Source organism: Vicia villosa, linkage group LG3 (assembly GCF_029867415.1).
Source record: "Vicia villosa cultivar HV-30 ecotype Madison, WI linkage group LG3, Vvil1.0, whole genome shotgun sequence".
Lineage (NCBI taxonomy): Eukaryota > Viridiplantae > Streptophyta > Magnoliopsida > Fabales > Fabaceae > Vicia > Vicia villosa.
The window spans coordinates 173,060,929-173,085,491 of NC_081182.1; the positions used below are offsets into that span (position 1 = coordinate 173,060,929).

The 24,563-nt window shown below is 33.2% G+C and overlaps 2 protein-coding genes and 2 pseudogenes across 2 annotated transcripts; all 4 read right to left on the reverse strand.

Moving 5' to 3' along the window:
• LOC131659404 (pectinesterase QRT1-like) overlaps positions 1–6,811 on the reverse strand; it is a 10,692-nt pseudogene extending 3,881 nt beyond the window's left edge.
• A 7,357-nt stretch (positions 6,812–14,168) lies between these two features.
• Positions 14,169–14,905, reverse strand: LOC131659405 (G2/mitotic-specific cyclin S13-7-like; annotated as a pseudogene).
• Positions 14,906–16,075: 1,170 nt separating this feature from the next.
• LOC131659406 (uncharacterized) lies at positions 16,076–16,812 on the reverse strand. The gene is made up of 3 exons (XM_058928598.1): positions 16,643–16,812; positions 16,217–16,452; positions 16,076–16,106 (listed from the first exon to the last, which is right to left on the reverse strand). Exons 1-3 carry the CDS (start codon positions 16,784–16,786, stop codon positions 16,076–16,078), a joined length of 411 nt encoding a protein of 136 aa, XP_058784581.1. The 5' UTR covers positions 16,787–16,812.
• Positions 16,813–18,267: 1,455 nt separating this feature from the next.
• On the reverse strand, positions 18,268–21,902 carry LOC131659407 (uncharacterized). Its single transcript, XM_058928599.1, has 6 exons — positions 21,855–21,902; positions 21,739–21,795; positions 21,306–21,555; positions 20,039–20,124; positions 18,872–18,973; positions 18,268–18,756 (listed from the first exon to the last, which is right to left on the reverse strand). The coding sequence occupies exons 1-6, from the start codon at positions 21,900–21,902 to the stop codon at positions 18,268–18,270; spliced, it is 1,032 nt and encodes a 343-aa protein (XP_058784582.1).
• Between the last annotated feature and the right edge of the window lie 2,661 nt (positions 21,903–24,563).

Sequence of the window (24,563 nt, forward strand, 5' to 3'; positions counted from 1 at the left end):
GTTAATAATTTAAAAATGTCACTGATTGAACAAATATATAAATATAACTATTAAATTTTTGATCTGCTTTCATTTTACTCTATAACTAGTGCGCGTACCTGTGCGTTGCACGGAGTAAAATTCCGAATGTTAAAATAAGTTATATATTTCATATCTTTAAAAAAATATATTATTGTTTATAAAAAATAATTTTAGTTTTATAAAAAAATTATTATAAAAAAAGTTATGTTTAATGTATAGTTATATAACAATTAATTATTATTGTTATGAAAATAAAATTTTAAATTAATAATGCACAACAATAGTATAATATAATTACGGGTTGCAGTATTTCTTTCCACTTTTTTCCTATACAGTGACTTTGATCAACTATTTGCCAAGCTAAATTAAAAAATTGTGTGAAATATATATTGGCATCCATACTGTCTTTTGAAATGGTATCAGTTATATTTTTTTCCTACAAACATGATGGGGTCCTAGAGTGAGTGGGTTAAAAACTATAAAACTGAAAAAGTATGCAATTAAATAATTCATTCACATCTAATTCCTATAGTGAGTGTGGTGTTGTCCAATAGCAAAGAATACTAACAGAACAGAAAGATTGAGAATTCTAAAATAATTTCCAAAATTTATGAGTTCAATTAATTTGTCAGCATACCAGTAGGTGGTAGTTTAAAATGTGTAAGTTGGAAGTGAACATATGAAACTTAAACAAAAAAATGTTTATGTTGATATTACTCAAAAAGAGTTTCATATTTCAATTACATTATAATGATATGATAAATGTAAATACATCATCCCTAATCACTAATCACTAATTTGATATAAGTGTCATTGTATCCTAAATATTCTTTAGGTATCTTCAAAAAAATATAACCTTTTCCATTTTCAAATGTTTGCTGCATCATCTTCCAACCTGAGCAAACATAACATCAGTTAAACAAATTCATATAGAATTAAAGAATTCTAATTTTCACAATTTGAATATCCATACATTTTAAGTGCAACCTTGACATCCACCAGACCTTCTTTAAACCTCATAGGACATTTTGAAGAATTTTTCTACTCAGTCATAATACAGTAGCAATAAAATATGACAGTAGCAAAGCAATATTTTAACTTAAAATATAAATATAAACCAAAACCATTGACAGTTACAATGTCAATAAATGACATTTTCACTGTTAATTCAAGACAATGCAATGTAACATTAATAATAAATCCAAATTCTGCACATCATAAAGTTTAGGCCAGGCAATATGACTTGAAGAAACTTAAACTAAATCCAAAATCAATAACTTTAAAACTTAGTAGTAACATGGTTCCTTCCATCATATATTTTAGATTGAAATCGAGACAACGTGGCTTTCCTCACCGAAACTTGAATCTTGTCTCTCTTTAAATTCACAAACAATAACAATCAAAACAAAAATAACATCGCATAATATAATCAATAAATAAGGAAGGATACTGCTTCAGAATGATACAAAAAATCTCACTTTCTCCAACATTCCAAAACCCAATATCCCAAAATTGTTACTCGTTGCAATCATCTTAGCATAATCGAAAGGGAAAATTCGTACTCAAGTTATTCTTAGAAGCCTTGGATCCATAATACCAAATGAAATTAGAAAACAAATTGTAAGAATAAAACTATTCAAGAGAAATTACGAACACCGACATTTTTTTATTACTTACCACCATGTAAACCACCATAAATAAAAATCAGTTATTTTCCTTCCCAGATATGAAAGGTAAAAAAAATGAATCAATGGGCCGTTAAGCAACTTCAAGTACCCATAACCACAACCAAGCTTCTTTTTGTCTTTGATAGAAAATTGGAAGACAAGTGTGTTATCCTTGTTAGTGAATTCAGGAATTTCAGTAGAGGTAGCATATAAATGATAGTCTTCACGTGTTTGAATACCTAAGGAGATAGAGATTTTTTTATAAAACATTATCATTAGCTTCTTTATTTGCAATTATATGAAAAACACTTGCAACATGAATACTTCAGTACAATTTTACTTTACTTTTATAATTAGCATCTCCATTTCATTGACTAGAGGTGAAGTTCCATTCTCCGGCCAAATTCTCGTCTTTCTTCTATTTGAATTTTACGGAATGACTTTCCTATCCATATTTATCAATCAAATACCAATTTAAGGTATAATATATAAATATTAGCAACAATAAATATCATAGATTATGACTATTATCAATCAAACAAATACAACCAAACATATTTAAACTACTAATTATAATTAAAAACCATTTTAAAACAAAATTAAAATTGAAATACAGTTAACTCTCATTGCTCCATATTTCATTCCAAAAGGTCTACCTCCGTGAAAGCGTAAACCGCCTGAAACGTGGTTGTCAAAATGGGAGATCGGTAAATAAATATAAATAAATCAAAGTTGTAATTATTATTAAAATAAAATTACTTTCTTTATAAAACATCATATATCCAAAAAATAAAATCATTGCATCAAGTCCTCGTCCAGCATCAGCAAAACTATACAAAATGCTGATATATAGATCTAAATTGAAGTAATCAAAACATTGGCTTATTGGCTCAAAATGTTGATATATAAAACTTTTGCATAATCAATTAACACAAACTTAAGTTCAATGAACTGTACCATAACAAAAGAAGCAAATACAATGAAAATGATAATTAATATGTACATATAATTTGATATAATTCATCTGAATTTTGTGTTGCACCTTCTAAAATCAAAATCCATGCATATTGTATGCACCCATGGATTTAAGCCTCTCCACCATCTGCAATTAAGAACTCAATAAAAACACATCATGAGAAAACTCTATGTAGTCTTTCTAGAAAGAATGAAGCGACGAATCTTAAGTGTTACCTGCCATCACCACTGATTTTCCCCTTCAATTGTTTCACTTTGCAGTGAAAAATCGAATTCAATTAAGTAGAAAAGATTAATGATTGGATCTAATGTAAAAATCCACTGATTAAACAAAACTGATGGATTTTTACTCAATAAAAAATCATGACGCGAAATCTAAAATCCAAATTGAAACGAATACATACATTTTCATGTTTTTGGATTATAAAGCTTTGGGAATTAAATCGATAAATAAATTAAACGATTTGAAATTAAATGGATGAGATTGATGGTTCATAGATTCAATTAAGAAAAATTGGGATATAATTTGGAGTTTGAAAACAAACCAGTGAGAAGAGTAGCTGACGAAGAAGACGAGCACAATAGGTTTGTGAAATTAGTGTTTTACTGTTTAGGGGTTAGGGTTAAGAAGGGGGGCGATTCTTATCTGACTTCCTCAGTCCTCTTGTTTGTTCCATTGTATATAAATTAGGAGAAGAAGTAACATTGATGAGAAGAGATTGGAAAAAGAAAAATTAGATTAGGAGGAGAGAAATTAGAATGGAAGGGTTTGCCTTTAGAAACCAAATTAATTTGTTGTCTTTGTTTTTTTTTCGGAGCAACTATGCATCTTTCGAGTGAATATGAAACGACATAGCATTGGTTGTTACAAAAGGTTAAGATAAAATTGATTATCAAACGTGACCCAATACAAATTGAAGTTGTAATAAAATAACTAGTGTCTTACCCGTGCGTTCGCACGGGTACCCGTCGTTTTTCCGCGCATTGTAATTGAGGAAAACAAAATTTATTAGAAAAACATTAAATTTAGGTTAAAATGGTAAAAGTTATAAAAATACTAATATTAAAAAAATTGAATATTGAAAATAAAAAGGAATTGAGAAAATAAAGTTTGTATTGTTTTAGATTGAATAATACATCTAAGGATGCATTTAAGAAATGTAGAAGTTTCATTGAGAAATAATATGTGTAAATAAAATGTATGAATTATAACTCATAAAATGAACGGACTATTTATTGAAAGACCCATATAATCGAAGTCCCAATAAGAACATGATCAAACACGGGTTCATTTTGTTTTGTTGCGAATTTTTTTGTTTGTTGGTGAGTATGACAATGGAGGTAGGTGTCAACATTATCATGGTCAATTTTCCGAACATCATGTTTCCGTTAATGTTCAATAGTTTGATTAATAACTTCATGTTCCCGTTAATATACAATATTTTGATCAGTAACTTCATGTTTTGGTTAATATTCAATATTTTGATTTGTGACTTCATCTTCCCGTTATTATTCAAAATTTTTATCAGTAATTTCATGTTTCCGTTAATATTAGTATTTAGATCAGTAATTTCATGTTCATGTTAATATTCAATATTTTTATCAGTAACTTCATGTTCCCGTTAATATTTAATATTTTGATTAGTAACTTCATGTTTCCGCTAATATTAATATTTTGATAAGTAACTTCATGTTCATGTTAATATTCAATATTTTTATCAGTAACTTCATGTTCCCGTTATTAGTAAATTTATGTTTCTGCTATTATTTAATATTTCAATCAGTAACTTTATGTTCCTGTTAATATTTAATATTTTGATCATTAATTTAATATTCCTGTTAATATTAATTATTTTTGATACCTAACTTCATGTTCTCATTAATATTAATTATTTGGGTTAAATATGTTTTTAGTCCCTATAAAATTATTTAAAATGGCTTTTAGTCCCTATAAAAAAAATATTGACTTTTATTCCCTATAAAATTACTTTTGCACTCAGTTTTAGTCCCTCTAGAGGGACCAAAAGTGGGTGTAAAATTAATTTTAGAGAGACTAAAAGTCAATTTATTTTTTATAGGGACTAAAAGCCAAAATTGAGATATTTATAGGGACCAAAAATATATTTAACCCTAATTATTTTGATACCTAACTTCCTGTTCCCGTTAATATTAATTAATTAAAACCAATTTACAAATCAAATATATTATTCCATATATAAAAATATTTGAATCAATCGAATAGTTATTCCTATATATAAATGATTTTATTTTGGAATTATGTATAAAAATATTTAAATAAATAGTAAAATTATTTTTGTTATTATTCAATATTTAATTAAATGTGTTAATATCAGTATCATATACGCGTACCATATAAGTACTCGTGAGTATCCGTATTATATTATAAGTACCCGTGTGTATGCCAAAGTAGCAGTCATGTCACAAATCAACATAGTGATTACCTTTTGGGCTACTCGTAGTGTTAATGAGATTTGATAGTAGAATAAGATACCAAAGTTTTGATTTTTAAGTATTCATTAATTGCATAGTATTTATTTACCTAATTTACAATTTGCTCAGCTTCCATCATCACCTGTTGCCTCTTGTTCATTGTTCTAGCTGCCTATGTCATGACACCTTTGAATTAATATAATACTGTAATAAACTAAATAAAAATAACCATAGGGTTTTATATAGTGATCTTTAGAGGAGTAAAATAATTCTTTTTTTTTCTCAATTGATGCATCTAGTTTGAAAACTACTTTATCCTTTAAGCACTTAAGAGTTCCTCATTAAAGATAACTATTATGACAACCTAATCATCATGAAAAATTAAATACTTGAAAGATAATAATACAGTATAATATAAGATTAGGAAAAAAGAGGGTTTGAATTCTCCTTAAAATACTGACTGATGTGAAGTAAAGTAGTGTATGATTGTAGCTTACAAATTGCAATAATTTTATATTGAGCAGTGTATGAAAAGCAGGTAATGGAATATTGGAATGGAAGGGGGGTGAATAATATTTCACAATTAATATTGCAGAAGATATAGGAGTAGTAGCATTAATCAAGCATGACATCACGTTTCTCTTTTGTTCATTAATCAAGCATGACAACACGTTTCTCTTTTGGAGTTCTTTACCAAAAAAGATGCACCATTAGGTTATAAGTTTGGAAGATATTCCATACATCAAAATTAATCAGTAATTTCCATTTGTTATTAGGCCTTCGGTTTAATAAGCTCATATTTCGAATGATAATTCAATCATCAACATTCTTGGGGTGTTGGATCTAGCATATTTGTAAAATCAATTGAATAGAGAAAATGTCATGATTTTAGGCAGCAAGTAACTTTGAAAGATACAAATTCCATTTGAAAATAATCAGAAGAACTTCAACTTAGCTTTGATATCTAGCTGTCTAGAGGAATTGTTTAACCATATGAACACTGCTACAACTTTCTTAACAATGATTGATTTGATTTCACATCCATCTTACCTGAATGATTAGAGAGGTTCTTCCTTTTCTGTATTAATCTAGTATCATTTATCACCTTACAATGCCATAAGTAGCCAAATCCACATTTCAATCAACTTTGACACATCACCTTAATCTTCCTAAAGATAAAATATCCCCTCACAGAATACAACTATGCCTTATTTTACATAACTAAACCTTTCTACCCACCTAACATCTATAAAAGCACCAATTCCTTTACATTTTTCACAAGCTACAAAACAATCTAAATTTTAAGGCCTTTAATTACCATTAAGAAAAGAAAATGAAGGAAATTTTCTTGCTCTCATTTCTAGTACTTCCCTCCATCTTTTCAACCACCAGTTTAGCTCAATCACCAGCTGCAGCACCAATAGCACCAACAAAACCAGCACCTATATATCCAGCACCTACAAAACCATAAAAAAAGTTCTATAAGTTGTTTTGAAACAGTCTTATTCAGCCATATCAGTGTCAAGCACAGTGGCATTCTATATGGCCTCTAACATTGAGATTGAAGCTTCATTTATTGAACCCTCCTTTGAAGAAGATTTTGTACCGTTTGCATTATCTCTTCCTGCATAGAACCCAGTTTTACTTGGTTTTGGAAGTAACTTTTCACCCTTTAACATAAAAACCACAGATGACATGTTAGGTCTATTTTCTGGTTTCTGTTGTACACACAATAGACCCCCGTCTCTCCATTGGTGGGAGAACTTCAACATACTTGTTTAAAATGGGAGCCAAAACAGTATAAATGTTTAAAACATTCAAATGTACATGCATTGAAAAAGAAACCAAACCCATCAGACATCAAAATTAGCTTTACCCGGTGAAGGCATATGTTTGTGCCAAAGATAGCTGGAAGTGTCCAAGTGTAGCACCAGCCATTGCAATGAAACATGGGTACAGTCCAAGACGTATATAAGGAGTGTTAGATTTTCAGCGAGACAGAGATGAAGATCGGAAGTTGCAGCAGTGCTATGCTCAGCGGCAGAAGGAGCAGCATCAGAAGCAGGTGCGGAGAACTGCGAACGGCATTTGATAATCTTTGCACCCTTAATAGAATCTTCAACCTGTTCAGTAACAAACAATCACAAACTCTTATTATGGTTGTTTCATTTAAAATTCTCTAAGCTCTATGGTACACAATAGTTCCTAATTTTCCAAATCAGCAATCTTGACACTAACTCCTTGCATAAATTGATTTTATGTTCAGCTGTTCTAATGACTGCCACTTCCAAGTAATTCTAAAGTAGCTCCCCAAATTGATTCAAAAACCATGTTTTTGCCTTGCTTTATATGCACCGAAATCTATCCAAAGCAGATCTACTGTACCTAAAAAAATAATACAAATCTTCAAGCCATGGTCACTTTCCCAAGCTTCCTCACATCATCTCTCCGTTATTCAACCTCCATGCCAAACTGAGTTCAAAACCTGCAAAACAAACTTGATATCCCATCATTTCAGGGGTCGTCATTCAACTCAGTTCATGTTCATCCAAGTCCAAAACTGTTTCAACAGCCAAACATTCATGTTGTTCACAATTAATATCCAATCCAATCATACAATCCATACTTGCACAAAAATGTAGCATTCAAATACAACCCAAACAATGATGCACATATCAACCTAATTCCGAATTGTAAACAATCATCAAGAAACTCACAAACACAAGTGAATTACTCAGTCAACCTTGCACTCGAGGCAGCGTCACGCCCGACTACGGGCAGCCTCATCACCGAACCTGTACATACATATTTTGCAGTCAATACTTCCTGTCCAAAATAATACACTCTTATGGACAATCAATTCAAGGAGAAAAGCTACTGCAAGTTACAAAATTAACAACCATCCATACATCAAGTGTTAACTTCCAAATTCCAAAACTTATCCCCTAACCAATTCCTTCATTCATCTATGCCATTCAAGAAAGCTATGGCATTCAATTCATACTGATATAGTTCCAAATAAAAGCAGTCGGGCATAATAAAATCAAAGAAAAAAGAATTATTGCTATCTTTAAGTATTTCCATAGCAAGCTAAAATGATTGTCACCCAAACAATGGCTTTTCTGCTTTACAACTTTCAAGATATCAATGCAATTTGGAATAGAGTATTGTCTATTGAGAGAATATATGGCTCCAGTGTGTTGTTTTTCAAGTTTATCTTGAAGCATCTCTCTTCTCTTTTTCACCTGATGAAATAATACAACAAAAGAATGTAAGATAGAGGCAATACTTATCTCATACTCAAAAGTCAAACAACGAACTACCAATTTAATTTTAAAACTATCATTGTATAAATATATCTTACGATCCTCTCCAAAAGACAAAACTGAATCAAATAAAAAACATGAAAGAGAAATGGACAATACATGCCACACTGTCTCTGATGGAGTAGTAGACAATTAATTTTGTGTATCGATAATCACTTATTTATGGAGAAGTAGACAATTAGCTCTGCTATGTTAATAACTTTGCACCTGGTCCATTTGAGAGAGCATCCCATGCACCTGGTCCATTTGAGAGAGCATCCCATGCACAATAATTGACATCTAAACCAAACGGCAATGTAAAACTTTGAGAAAGTTGAAGTCCCGTATCACAGAGCTCACAAGCTCTACTGACAATCCTAGTTCCATTGTAGTCATCTCCATTGTAAGCCTGAATTACATTCATAAAAAATTTGTGATCACAACAAATGAATATTGAATAAATTCTCTCCTCGTCCACACGGAACAAACATAGATAAATCATAAACAACATAAGTTTATGTGTGCTAGATGATGATGAAATCGTACCAGAAAACTCGGTCCAGGACAAAGCATGCTTCTTAGGTAAAGTGTTGATAGTTATATCCCATGTTTCCAAGTGCTGCACTAAATGCAAAGAGGCCACAAAAGAATATCAATCAAAATATCAAATAAACACAATTTTACAACTTCAACACAACATAATTTTGTGGCTACCAATAAACCTTCATCCAAATCTACCTGTACATCATTAACCATTTCCTCCCATGAATAAGAGACGGAAGCGGATCATAAACCACATTCCTCAAACTACTCAAATCAACATCAAAGATTCTGAAATGAATAAAGAAACGCAGTAAACAACGACGTTTCAGGTCATTCAACCTATGATTCACTTCCCTTTAACTCATAATCATCCTTTTCTTCTTCTTCTTCTTCTTTATCAACAACACAATCAACCCATTTTTTAGAAACTATAGAGTAAAAATTAATGCAATAATTAAGGCTATAATTTGGGTTAATTGAATTGAACAATAAGAGAAAATTATGGAGAACTTACAGAAACATGTAATAGTCGTGGGAATCAACACAAATCAACAACATTGAACATTGCACAAATATAGAAAGAAACCTTATCAGTAAGAATCCTAAAAATCAAAGCACTGGAATCAGTAAAAAAATAGAGCCCCCCGTTTGAAGACCACTTTCCCTTTTCTTGAATATTCTGTTCATGGTTTGCTGTTGTAGGCTTAACAAAACAATAACCAAAGCAATACTAAAATGCAGGAGTTTGAACACCGCTACTACGGCAGTCGATATACCAGAACAGTAAGAGTCACTTATCCTTCGATGGTTCTACTGCAGTTCTCTTGACATCAAAACATACATTATGTCATCCAATCCACTACGACTGGAGGTTTGAGTTTTATGTTTTGTCGAAATCTCGAAGCGGCTAAGAACTCGGTAGCCCCGATGAAACAATAGAAAATATTTTGAATATGGATCTAATTCAACATTGCAAATTCAATCATACAACAATCATCACCTTCAATTAACAACCATAATCTCCTTTAATCTGTAACGTATTCAACGACATCCAAGAACAACATCAACACGCAGAAATCGTAGAAGAATCGAAAAATGAAAATCAAAATTAAACGCTTACTTGAGTTTTCGCGTATTTGAAGAGTGATGTATGTGTTGCTATGAATAAAAGAAAGGGAAGCAAAACCCTAAACGAAGAAGCTGCAAATTTATTTGATGTGAATATAAAATCTATTTTATGTTGCAATTGGCATAATCAACTACATGGTACCAGCTGCTACTTTCTGTTCACACTGTTCGCAACATGCTTTGTTATAGCCAATGATTCAATAGGGTGTTGCCAAGCCCATTAAACCTACATTTCAAAATCAAAGTAACGCCATGAAAACAATCGACTTAACTTGCTCAACCAACCAATCAATAAACATGAAACATTTTTTGTTAAACAAAAACAACCTCATAATACATAGAAAGCAAAATTCAATTAAAACATGAAGAGCAGCCACATTCGTTGGGAACCCATACATACATAAAACCATCTCCCAAGGACGCTTGCTCTTAGTTCTCCAAGCTCCACTCCCAATTTCACCATTGTGTTGCCTGATCCGACGCCGCAGATTAACCGTAAATCTGCAAAACATAAAATCAAACCAATTAAACAATATAAGAACTTAAATATAGATGAAAATAGATTAATTGCAGATTACCATTCGAGTAAATTCCTCTCTGAATCTCTAGCATTTATGAACAATTAGCTTAATAAGAGAAACCCAAATCGAAACGAATCTCCACCTGGAATTCAAATCATAAAGAAAATCAAAATACTACAAAGAACCAATCAATCCGCATAACTCAAGAACGATGTAGATGCGTCGCTAATAGGAAAAAATAAGAGTGATTGGTTTGGAACTTTCATCAAACACTTTATAGATCAGGTGCTCTGTATTTTGACAACACATTGTTAACATCTACAACAACATAATACCACACAAACGAAACAGAAGCGAAAGAAGGAAGGAGTACCAGAACCGAAATCAAAAGGGAGATCCATGTTTTTCGACCACCAGAAGACCGCTTGAAAATTGCTTCGATGAAAACTTTTGACAAAAAAAACACCAAATAGAAGAAGGAAGAGAATATTTGTAATACCTGAACACAAAATAGGAATACACAAAATCAAAAATGGAATTGATATTGGAAAGATAAAACCTTACTACAAAGAAAATTAAAATCGATAGAAGTAGAGCTATATTTTTTATAGGATGTTTGGTTTTTGATAGTATCAGAATGGATGCAAGCCATTTTAATCCGTAAGCAGTTTGAAACATTGATGGCCAGAGAAAGCCAAGAATCCGTAACCGCAAGATCATGAGAGGTTGAGAGGTTTAAATTTCCACCCCTTATAATTGCCGCAACACACAATGCAGAGGAACGATGTGGAATTTTGTGGAGTGTTTTGCTGATGTGGATAGCCTAAGAATTGCTCAAATGGTAGACTTTTCTTATATGATAGATTAAAAAATAGTGGTTAGATATTAGTGAAATAAAATTAAGTTATTATAAAATAATTAAACTTAATTATAGCAAGATTACTATTAATAGCAAGTTTTAAAATGGTAAGACTTTTAAGAAGATGACACTTAGCAAACTTGCCAAAAAAAACTCATCTTGCTTTATTATATTGTATGATTCCTATCATTTATTTATTTTATTCAGTCATTTATTATCTTAATGCAAATTTCAATTAACAGTTAAATCAATTAGTTATTTATTTTTATTATTATATTTCTAATCATGTGTAAATAAATGTGTGCCATTGATTTATGATTATTTAATATATATTTTTTTAAATTTTATAATTATAATAATAAATATACCATATAACAATAGTGTGAAGTTTAAATATTATATACGATGAAAATAAATTTATATTCTAGATTGCATCGGTATATACGGCAGAAACGAAAAAGTAGAACGTTTTTAATCAGAGCTGTCCGGCAGAAACGAAACCCTAACAACATAATATAAATAATAGATGGAAGAGAAGGGAAGGTAAAAGTTTGTGTTTGTTTGGTTTGTAACAATGCGGTGCAATTCTAGCGCCTGTTATAGACCTTTCGGTAGGATAATAAACCCTGCACGAAATGGCTTTACTCGACGTGGAAATATGGCAAAACTGGTGTCTCTGGCGTACGAGGCAAAACTGGCGTGCAAGGCAAAACTGATGTCCGAGGCTGTGTCTGTGGTTGTCGACAATTCTGATTCGTCTTTCAAGGCTGTGTCGGTGGTTGTCGACAACTCTGGTTCTTCTTCCAAGGCTGAGTCGGAGGTAGCCCTCAATTCTGATTCTTCTTCCAAGGCTGAGTCGGAGGTAGCCCTCAATTCTGATTCTGCTGCTTGTGCTGTTAATGCGGCGGTGAAGACTTCAAATTCTTATTCTTATCCTATGGTGAAGTGTTCAACCTCTACTATGCCTGCTGAGAAGCTGAAGCCTTCAAAACGTATAATTAAAAAAAATCGTTTTCTGAAGAACAAACAACGTGTCCATGTCTTTCCATCTACTGCACCCAGGATGTTTTTTTTGTCGTATTTTATTCACTAGTATCTTAATTTATTTTTTTCATCTTGTAAGGTTAATAATCGGATTTTGGACATTGCTAAAACATAAATTGCTGTGAAAGAGCCGGTCTCAGAATTAATAACTTCAAAGTACATCATGAAGTTGCAACTCAGTATTATATAGAATGAGCTTTTTAGACATAATTTGCAATTTTTAATTTTTAGCTACAACCATTATATGATTGCAGCATTGCTTTCAGATATAACCGTTACATTTTAGAGAGTTTGATTCATCATAGGTTTTTTCTTAATATGTTTGATGGAAGCTTAATGAATTACTATTGGCCATAAGCAATACAAATATAATAGAATATAATAAATAGTTTTTTTAAATGCTTGTATATGAGCTTGGCCTTGAGGTACTATGCAGTGCACTTCTTTTGATGTAGTAGTAACTTGAGGTACTATGCAGTGCACTTCTTTTGATGTAGTACATACAAAGTGTGACTGTTTTATATAATTCATCCCATTGCCAAACACGTTTTTGCTACTCTCTTCAATATACTTTTTACTTTCTTTTCTTGGCACTGTTCTCTCTGATTCAAAAAGTTTCTAAACCTTGTTTTGGCCATTGTCAATGGCTCATCCTTACCTTTACTCCTGCTCTCTAGCATACTTTAGTATCATGATGATGGTGTCTATATAGAATGTAACTTGATATGATATTGTATTTAAATGGCAGCTAGAGAAATATGATATGCCTCGGGCTCTGTATGTTATGGTTTCAGGTCTTCAAGTTGATCCTTTTGGGCAATAGCACATTTACAACTTTTATCTTATTTTTATTTTACCCCTTTTGGAAATATAGGTAGGATGTCTGAATGTAAAGCTTTTTCTATGGTAATTTTACTGTGCTATTTCTGAATGCTGTTTCATTGCATTTGATATCATGTAATAGTCCCCTTCGGGAATGTCTTCAAATATCTAGTTCAACAGGGAGGATTTTACATGGACAACCAGATCACAATGATGACTTTCATTGCACTCTCTCCCTGAACTTACTGTATGTATGAGAGTTATCCATAGTACAGAGAAAACAATTAACATCAAACCAAAATAAACTTAACAGAATTAAACTTCATATTACATTGTCTAACTAACTTCTTCTAACACATCCAAACTTATAACCTTTATCAACTAACGCCTTTTAACCTTCAAACTTCGCACCATATCAATGATTGACCAATCTCACACTTAGAGTATCACGAGAATCAACGAGGATAAATTCCAGAGCATCGCCAGTACGAAGCCTTTTTTCTTTGGCAAACTGGTATGATCCTTGCCCAATAAACTTTTCATACCAATTTCTGTTTGAACGGTGCACAACAAATTCATATTGTTTCCCAGTTTCTCAATCAAGCCTCATGATTTTTTCTTCATTCAAATACAGCGCGAAATTTTGATATCTATTATTACAACAATTTCGGTTATTGTTGAGGAAGCTTATATATGAAATTTTGATTTCACAACAATTTAAAAAGGTCTAAACAATGAAAAGGAAAAAATACAATAACAAATGGTTATTGTTGAGAGCCCTACATAAAACTAATAACTCATGCAACTTCCTTTGTTTATTTCAATGACAAATCTAAGAAGAACCTACTGCAACAGACATAAGGTTCTTGGCCGGTGGAAGTACAACAACAACACCTCTCTGAGGATCAGAGTACTTTTTGTACAAAACCTTCAGCTTTGTAGTCGTAATACCAGTAAGAAAACTCACCAACAATATAGCACAACCCATCAATTCTTCTTCTGAGTAACCACTGTGCACCTTAAGCGTTTCATCCCAAGCAGGACTCTTGTTCAATGTGCACCTTGCTGCATAAACAGCTGCTGCAGCCATCATTGAGGGACTGTACATCAAGGTAGCATAACGTTGCATTCCCAGCTCAGAAAGAAAATGTGTCATGTTCTCAAAAACATCTCGATCGGAAGGAGGTAGCGATATGGATGCCGCCATGATGAATCAGACTAAGAAAACAAACGGTGTAGGCACTATCAGTGTCCATTCAAGCTTCCCTAGGATGGTTTTCTCCATGATGAGTATTTGTTCATGAGTGTAGGCTCTATCTGAGAGGCACACAACACATAGTCATTAACCTCAGGTGGCCAGATTTCCTCGTACTTTGATGCCATCAACATGGCACTGACGCCAACCAATTGAAGTTCCCTTCTTGATGCAAGTCAGATAGCTAAGAATCTATCGACTATGTTGATTGTGAGGTAAAGGGCTTCAGGTGAAAGTACAACAACACCGAAATCCAAAAATGTTGTAAACAAACACACTGTGAGTGCCTTGATAAATCTTAAAATCCAACTCATCTAAACTCTAATATAGTATAAAAAGAAAACAGAACTGTAATTCCATTGGAAAATGACACCCGCGTATAAAAGGTAAATAGCAAACATATGCATATATGCATTTCAAACCTCGACAGTTGAAACAGATAGTAGATTTCTGCAGAGTGAAATCAGCAACGACCATTTGGACAGCTTCGTCCATCATGAGATTGTTTATTCACTCCATGAAATACTACAATGTACTGCCAAGAATCATATAGCAAATGAAATACCATTCAACTCTCAAACTTGCACGTACAGCATAAAGGGAACAAATGAGAAATAATAATAGATATCAAAATCACACAAGACTAACAAAGAAGATTTTAGAGACAAGTGTACTGCATAAGTGGATATTGAAAAGAAGACCATCAAATACCATAACAATTTGGACGTGAAATCAGCAAGGACCATTTGGACAGCTTTGTCCAACATGTCCAATGAAACACCTGAACAGGCATTCATGACTTCCGGTAGGTTTTTTCCATTCTCAAGACTGGCGTTTCCTCGACAAAAAGAGATGTTTATGCTTGTCGGGATTGCAATGACAGGCTTACCAGACTGCTCAGATCAAGGAATCTCAAACATAGATTCGGCCCTGTCTAAAGTTGGAGGGGAACTGCTTTACTTTTCAAAAATGGATAGAATTGCATGGATTGCATTGACCAAAGCTGAAGAATTAAACTCTCAGAACATTGCTATAATTGCAGGTGCTTTCGCTTCAATGCGGCATTCAGCTCCCGATCTTTTCACTGAATTGTCGAAAAGGGCTTCTAAAATAATTCATACCTTCAAAGGGAAAGAACTCTCACAGCTTTTATGGGCTTTTGCATCACTATATGAGCCACCTGACACTGTATTTGATTCGTTAGACAAACTCTTCGAAGATCATAGCCAATCAAGTGGTTTCAAAGGTGAAAAATTATCCAATAATCATGAACAAATCAGTGTTGAATCTGTTGATCGAAATGAGGCCTCAAATTTACCTACTTTAAATAGGGGCCAGCTTGGGTCTATAGCTTGGTTCTATGCTGTCTTTGGACAAATGGATAGGAGTTTCTTCTCTTACAAACAAATCATGTCTATCATCAAGATTTGAGTATACATTCAAGCTAGAGCACCATGACTTCATACATCCATATGTTCACCGAGTTAATTCTGAACTTCACCACATTCAAGGGGCCTGCATAGATCCATGTAAATCAAATGAAAATAAAAGATAATTATGCGTAAGTTGCAGAGTTGGATTGATACTATTTTCCAAATAAATAGTGAAAAATTTGTTACACTTACTCTCCGATTTTCAGTTTCTCTTGGAAATAACCATGAAATCTGTCCATTGGAAATGCTATTAAAACTGTTGACAGCAGACCCAAAAGCATTTTTCCAAGTGTAAGATCATGAACTGCAATGCCATTATGTGCTCGGAGTAGCTTCTTCAACGGTGCTCTTGTCCGCTTCTTTTCCAACAGCAGAACCTCCCTCCTTATCACCACGCTCTTCTTTTTCAGGCTTCGACACTTCTTGCCCTATACAATTTGCAAGCAATATGAGCATAAAATTCTAGAGGATTACAATTTGAGGTGCTAAACAACAGGAGAAATATCAAATTCTTAATTTTGGATATATAGTTTAATTTTGATGCGTTATCACCGTAAAATCTTGTACTGTTACTTAATCATGCATTGCTGCATCACACAGTTTGTACATCATACTTACCTTCATCATCATTGTCATCAAAATCAACACCCACTGCATCGTCGCCACCCATCCCGCCAAATTGCTGCAGCACAAAAAACAATTAGGATAAAACAACATTAATAAGAGAGGGTTAAAACTGAGAACAACATGAACGTGATACATACTGAGAAATCCATCCCTCCCAAGTCTAGGTCATCGGGGACCTAATAAAGAAACTGACAAACAGTATCACAGTGCCAAAATCTGCAGCAGAACAAAGAAAACCAAATCAGAACCGCAGCTTGCATCGTATCAATCCCGGTCCACACAAACATCAGACCTGAGAATACAATACAAATAACATGCTTTAGATTCTATATAACTCATTTTAACAAATTTAGTCTTGAAGATATTTAATATTGTACTTGTGTCTGCGCACTTAGAGGGCGGAGGACAGTTGCAAGGTTTGACAATTTTAGGGGCTAAGTTGTTAGAAAATAGAAGCGTCTTTGTAAACCAATTCGCTACGCTCTTTGTCAAAGATAAGTACACTTGGATTAATTTTGTTCATGGATCGAATAAAAGATATAATTCTATATCTCCATTGTTTAAACAAAGATTTTCACTTTAGACGTATTACTTCATCATAGAACGATATTTTGGCCACTGTGAGGCTATTAATGGTGTTCAGGGGTAGCTATATAATGACTTTTTAAACTATATTTTTTTGTTACATAACTGATAACACATACTTCAAGGAAGAGGATTTTGTTGAATTCATTGATGAAGTTAACTTGTTTTGTTGACAGTTTTTAAAACATACAAATCTCAAGCAAATCATTTCTTAAGCTGGAGGCTTTGTATTGCTGACGAGGTTCAAGCTGGGCTTGCTCGCATCGGTAGCCATTTCTGGGGATTTGAAGCCCATGGTGTTCAACCTGATATAGTAACAATGGCAAAGGTAATGCATCTCTCCTTGTCAAAGTAGAATGATACAACCTTCACTTAATTTTGCAAACAGAACAACCTAACTGTCTGCGGCAACGAATATATAATATTTTCCTTGGGTCATGGAAGTGATGCCACTACTAGAAATACACGTATTTCCTGCGGAATTACCTGCGGATATTTGCTAAATTTCCGCAGGAAACGTGTTCCCTGCGGATTTTCCTGCGGTTTAATGTTCCCAGCTAAAACCTTCGTGGGTAATATTTTTCGCAGGTAATTCCACAGGTATTTCCGCAGCTAAATCCGCAGGAAAAAGTTCGCAGAAAAATCCGCAGGTAAATCCGCAGCTAATTCCGCAGGTAAATCTGCAGGAAATGTATATCTGCAGGTAAATCCGCAGGAAATTTCTTTCTCAAGTTTCATAATTTTTTATTTTAATAAACTTTTAAACCATTATATATATATATATATATATATATATATATATATATATATATATATATATATATTTATATATCTATAATATAAAATAAAATTATAATTTTCAATTTAAATTAAACTTGAATTCATAGAACATAGATCATAATTGATAAGAAGTACTTACATAGTCATTACTAAAAATGATTCAAAAAATGAAGTTATTACTAATCATTTGTCAACCAAGTTAAAAAGATAATACAATCCAAAAACTAAGTCAAAATGAAAAAAAGTACAAATCAAAATTCATTACTAAGGTCTTCTTCATTTGTTTCATCGACGCCATCTTCATTTAAGTGATCACTTTCATTAGTGGGTTGTGGTGGATGAGAAGAAAACCCAATAAATCCTAAATGGTTCATTAAAAATGAAATTTTATTATTCGCTTCGGCCATCTTTTCTTCTTTTCGATGCAATTGTTGCCTCATCACCATCTTCTCTTGTTCTTGTCTTTGCAACGATGCATTTAAAGCATGGACTTGACTTCTCAAGACATCAACCTCTTGAGAGTCACTTGAAAGACTTGAGTGTTTCTTTGATACAAAAACCAAAGTCTTAGATGCGGTTCCAAGACCAAATACCCTATTCCCTTTCTTCTTTCCAACCGACTCTGCCCATATATCCAAATCAGGTGGCATTTCATTAGTTGGTTGACTATCAGCTTCGTCCTCTCCTGGAATAGTTGGATTCTGGGAAGAAATCTCCAACTTTTTCTGTTCAAATTTATCCTAAAAGAAAATTGAAAAAATAGTAAGGAATTAAATTCAATAAAAGTGATATTTTCCAAAAGACAAGTGTGCAGATTTGAAATTCAATCAAATTAACACTTCCCGAAATACTTACATATGTAGATTCAACATGAACTCCAACCCAACTTTGATCCTTTTTCCGATGTGTGCGAAAATAGAACTCGGTCAATGATGGATCTGCACCCTTTTCCTTTCTCTACAAATTACAAAAGAAATAGAACTCAATAATTTTATCTATCAAAGTATATGATATTGGTTCAGTGAGACTTAACATGTGAAATTACACTCATATTCTCCAGTGTCTATTAACAAGTCAGTATATTTTTTGTACCGAAATATAATGAAAAACATATAATACATATCATTCTTTTCCAATGCAAACGATGAGGAATAGACCCTCCAGTGTGAAGAGATGCGCCATCCATAGAAGACCGGTTTCTTTTATTCGTTTCAGATGCTTTTTTAAACTTTAACGAATTCCAATGTACCAATAATCTATATGATGTTTTAGTATGCTTGTTGTTTAAAGATTATTGAATAATTTAAAATCATACTGATTCTCATTCCTTTTGATAGTTTTAAATTTTAGTCATCATGGTTTTATTTGAAGTCTAACTGATGAGAAAATATTATAGATCTGTAAGTTACTTTCTTTTGTATCTCCTTATCAGGAAACAACATGTATTGATTTAGAATCTCAAACCAAAACATAACTTTTTCTAACCTCTTTTCAAGTGCCTTACAAATGACCACATACACATCTGTGTATGTCTGCTAAATTAATTTGTAGAGAAAACTTAGAGTTTAAAAATTAGAAAATCTATTCAGAAAATGCCAGGGTATGTAACCATCAGAATTAATTGTTGAAGTAAATTTTTGACATTTTAAGCCTCTAAAAAATTAGTAGGTTTTCTTATCTGTGCATATAGCACTTTAGTTTTCAAATTTGAAACAAATTTGTAATGTGTGACATTACTTTAACTCTGCCAAGTCTTAAATAAGACCTCTTTACAGTGTAATGTGATCTCTTGTGAACAAAACAATATTTACAGCTCATATATAGTGTGCTACTATTAGTGTATGACTAATAATTTTCTCCTATTTCTTGGTGTCATATATCAACATTAAACTTTGTTGTCAATATTAAAAGAACATGTGTCATGTATGAAAATACTAACTCAGCACATTTATTTCTTAACGTTAGTTTTTTTACTAGTATAATTATATAAAGGAAAGAGACAAAAAGAAACAGACAACTTACTGTTGAGTAGAAGAAGACAGATCTTAGAAGAAGATTATTGAAACACCCATCATGAAACAACCCATAGCTACCCACGGACTTAAACGCTCACCTGTGTAAGTAACAGGGTCAATATAATATTTCCAACAAGTTCCACACCTCATGAAATATATTTTGTTTCTCACAACAAATCCCGACATGCAGCACTTAGGTGAGGCAATGAAATTCAAGAACTACAAGGCAGAGCTAGAAAACTAATAACTGATGTCACAAACAACCTTATGGATACCTTGGGCTTTTCTTTTACTTTCTCTTTTGACTTTAAGTATTCCTCTTTGGTAATGCGTACTCCTGCAAAATTAAATAGAGGATATATAGTGAATATCCTTTGCAAGAAAGAGTTTATTTTGGTGAAATGTTAACCATTATATGTACTACTCTCATATCTTGCTATGAGATGTTCTATTGATTATATTAATTGGTAAACTTAATTTGATTGCCTCGACCAAATTAGTTAAAATTCAAATCTGTCAGATATTTGTTTAGTTTAAGATCCACAGAAATTTATTCTGAAAGAGTATTAATGTAAGTAAATCATTGAATTGAAAAACACAAGATACAACAATCCCATCAGTAATCAAGTCAAGGAAGAAACCATTGGATCCCAGAAAATGTACCTTTTCTAAAAGTTGAATCATACTTTACTGTTCCATGTGACCTTGTTTGAACCATTAATATTGGACTCACCCACCAAGTGTGTACATCAGATTCCATGCCTAAGACTAACTAATCATTTCACTTTACTATATACTTTATCTTTGACCTTTCCAATATCTATATGCATATATGAACTCTTTAACATGCATGACATTGAAAACCAGAAAAACCAACACACACAGATGACAACATTAACCTCATCATCATTCATGAAACACACATTTCACTTTCTTCTGTCTTTCTTAGTTCTCTTGGCCATGTCGACCACCTCAGTGACACCCATCACTCCCTCAACCAGCAACCTTCCCATAAGAAAAGCTGGTTGATTTAGGGATATAAACTTATCCATCACTGTCTAATGACCAACATTGTATCTATTTTTTTATAACCTAAGTATAACACAATCATCAATAAGCTTAGAAATTTAAAATTTGAAAGAATCTAGAATCAATTAATCAATTAATTACATAAAAGTGAATATATTTCAATATCTAAATGAGTCAAAGTGAAACAATGGCAATGTCTTTAAAACAAAATATAACAAGTGTATAGACACATATGAGAACTATACCTTTGAATTCCTCCGAAGCTAATATCATTAACATTTGGTGCTTGACATTTTCATTTACGAATGAAGCACTCTTGATTGACATTGTGTCCAGTACCTTTGAATTCCTCAAAATATATTCAGCAAATTGAAGACCACATTTTGTGTATGTAAATTGTTTAATCAAACATGTTCTAAGCTGTGTTGAAAGACATTCCGGAGTAGATGTTTGTTCCCTCCAATTATACACAATTTCGTCTCCATTCCCATTGTCCTGTTGTGATTCACCAAAGTTAGATATCAACATTAATTTCTTTTATCATAGAAAAACATAATAAATGAAGAAACCTATGAAGCATCGACACTGACACGGCAACATAAACTTAATAGCGTAATCTCAAGTGTCAGTAAAGATGTCCGTGCTAAGTAGAAAGAAATAATCTCTAATGACACCAACAATGTTCTTACTAGTTCTCCACTCAGAACCTGGCCGTTTGGCCAATGAATCAGATTCCTAGTGTCAGGATTAAGTATATTGAGCCGTTAACATCAACTAAATCAAATTCCTCTCACCGCTAACTTAGCCACAAAAGCTGAAACAAGAGAAATGTAACACCCCATATTTTCTAATTTTAATTTAATCGGAAATTAAATTATTATTTGGAATTATTCGGTATTTTGGTGGAATTATTTAGAAAGAATTATGAGATGAGCTATTGGGCCAAGTGTGGTGTTAGTAAAGAGGGGGTGTTATGTTAGTAAAGGCCCTATTCTAATTAAAAGGTTATTTTATAAAATAATAAGGCATGGAGAATAAGAGAAAGGAATGTGAAAAGAGTTTGGAACACGAAGAACGTGAAAGAGGAGCAATGGAGGGAGAGACCAATCAAGAACTCTTGGCTAAGGTAAGGGGGGACTCTTCCGGTTAATTTCTATTATGTGATTATGGGTAAGGAGATGGATTAACGTATGATTCGATTCGATTTGGTATATTGGGATTTGATATTGTTAGGTATGTTATGATTTGGGATAATTGATGAATTTGTATAGATTGTTGGTTATTGATGTGTTGTTTTGATGTATAATGATGTGTGATGAGAAATTCGATGATTATATGCTTGTATGCGACGTATGGAATCGTTTTTGGGTGAAAAGGATGTGAAATCGCAGAGTCTGAATGCAGACCCGTAATTCTGCAAAATCGCCAGGTCGCGCCGCGAACCACTGTTTGCGCCGCGAACCGTTGGGCAGAAAACCAGGAAGTTGTGAATACGCTCAGGTCGCGCCGCGTCCATGTGTTGGCGCCGCGAAGGCGTAAGTTTTTCTCGTTTCGCGCCGCGAACCCGGTTGGCGCCGCGTGCTGTAGTGATAATTGTTTTCTTTGAAAAATGTAAAAATGTGTAACTTTCAAACCGTAAGTCCGTTTTAGACGCCGTTTTGGACGTTGTTCCTTAAATTGAATGTTCTACCATATAAAATAAATATAACAACAATAACTTGATTCTATTTTGAAAAGTATCGTTTTCTTCAAATGCGGTTTATTCTTGTTTTGCGTAGTTGATGAGGTGCAATGGGTTGTTGTTTGCATAATTGAATATGCGCAATGATGGGTGTTGTTATAATGTGATTGCTTCTGCTTGTTATGCAAAATGGATGTTGTTCATGGTAAATATGGTTATCATGTGTTTTGATGAATGATGATGTAAGTGCTCTGTTATTGTTGGGTTGATTTGTTGTACTTGGTACACGATTGTGAGGAGTGCTATTGTTGTTGCACTGTGTGGTGAATGTTTTATCTGCTATGATGTTGTGGTTGTAATTGGTGTTTGTTATACATATATTGTTGATGTAAAATATGTATTTTATTATGGTTGAGAAACAACATAACTGTGTGTGGTTGTTGATTATTGTGGTGGTTGATGATTATGACATTTGGTTGTTTAATGTTGATGATGAGCATGTTATGGTTGATACATGCATTTCATAATCATGTTGTGGGCTGTATCCCTTATGGTGGTGGGACAGCGGTAGCTAATTCCCATTGTGTGGAATTGGTGAGAGAAGTAGCCGAATCTTTATGGTGGTGGATCGGTGAGATGGGTTATCCCATGTTTGGTACCACATGCATATAGTTGCATTTGCATTAGGTTGTTGTGTATAATTATAACATGAATGGAAGATTGTCCAATGTTATAATATTTGATGACGGTGTAATTGTTATGGTGTTGTCTTTTGGTAATGTATTCTATTATTGTGTGAACTGATGAATAATAGATGTGAATCTGAATATATGACAAATTGGGTGAATGATATATTATGATGTTTCGTTGCTTATGAATGCATAACATTGATTAATTGAGAATGAGACTCACCCTTACTTTGATGATTTCAGATTGGCGAGTAGCGGCTTTTGGCTCGGTGAGGATTAGCTCATGAGTCAGTTTATTTGGTATAGCGTCGGTGTCATGCTCTGATATTGTAACACTGGGGGAACGTTAGATTAGAGTTTATGATGATACTCTATCGTGTTGTTATTGTATTAAATTATGTGGGATATTGCATAGATGATGTTATGCTTATCCGTTGATGAATTTTCCGCTGTGTGAACATGAGATGTTTATGTGTTATGACAGATTGTTCCTTAGTGAAAGCATGACAATGAATTTGTGATAATTTGTTTTAAATTGAATTGTGGCACCCTTGTTTTCATGTTTTACTCTGAAAATTATTTTATTAATTTCCGTGGGGTTTAGAAGGGTGTTACAATAGTGGTATCAGAGCAGGTCGGTCCGTCCGGCCAATTGTTGAGTCAGTTGAGTTGCGCGACAGTTGTATATTGTCGGCATTTTATCCATTGGTACGCGACATGTGAGTGAATCACTGTCGGTACTTTGTTGTTGTTGTGGAAGTTGGTTTGAAACAAGTGGGGGAGAAGCTTCACTTCTCGGTTATGTTTCAGTTGTAAGAAGATTGTTTTGGTATGGCTGTGGTTGGCAACAGTGCGAGCGTTGTTGGAGTTTGTTGTTTTCCGAGTTGAAGGTGACTTGGAATTAAGACTTGGCTAGTAATTAAGTTGGAGCATCTTGAAGGAGGATGAGTATATGCAATTGATGATTATTTGTAGGAGAGGAAAATTAGAAAGTTGCGATGTGTCAGCTCTACTGGTGTACTACGAAGATGTCAGTTGAGTAGCCTTACGTCTCGGAAGAGATTCAGCTGCGAGTCTGCAAAGGGGATTGTTGTCGTAATGTTCCAGAAATCGCACTTCGGCGATAGGATGTG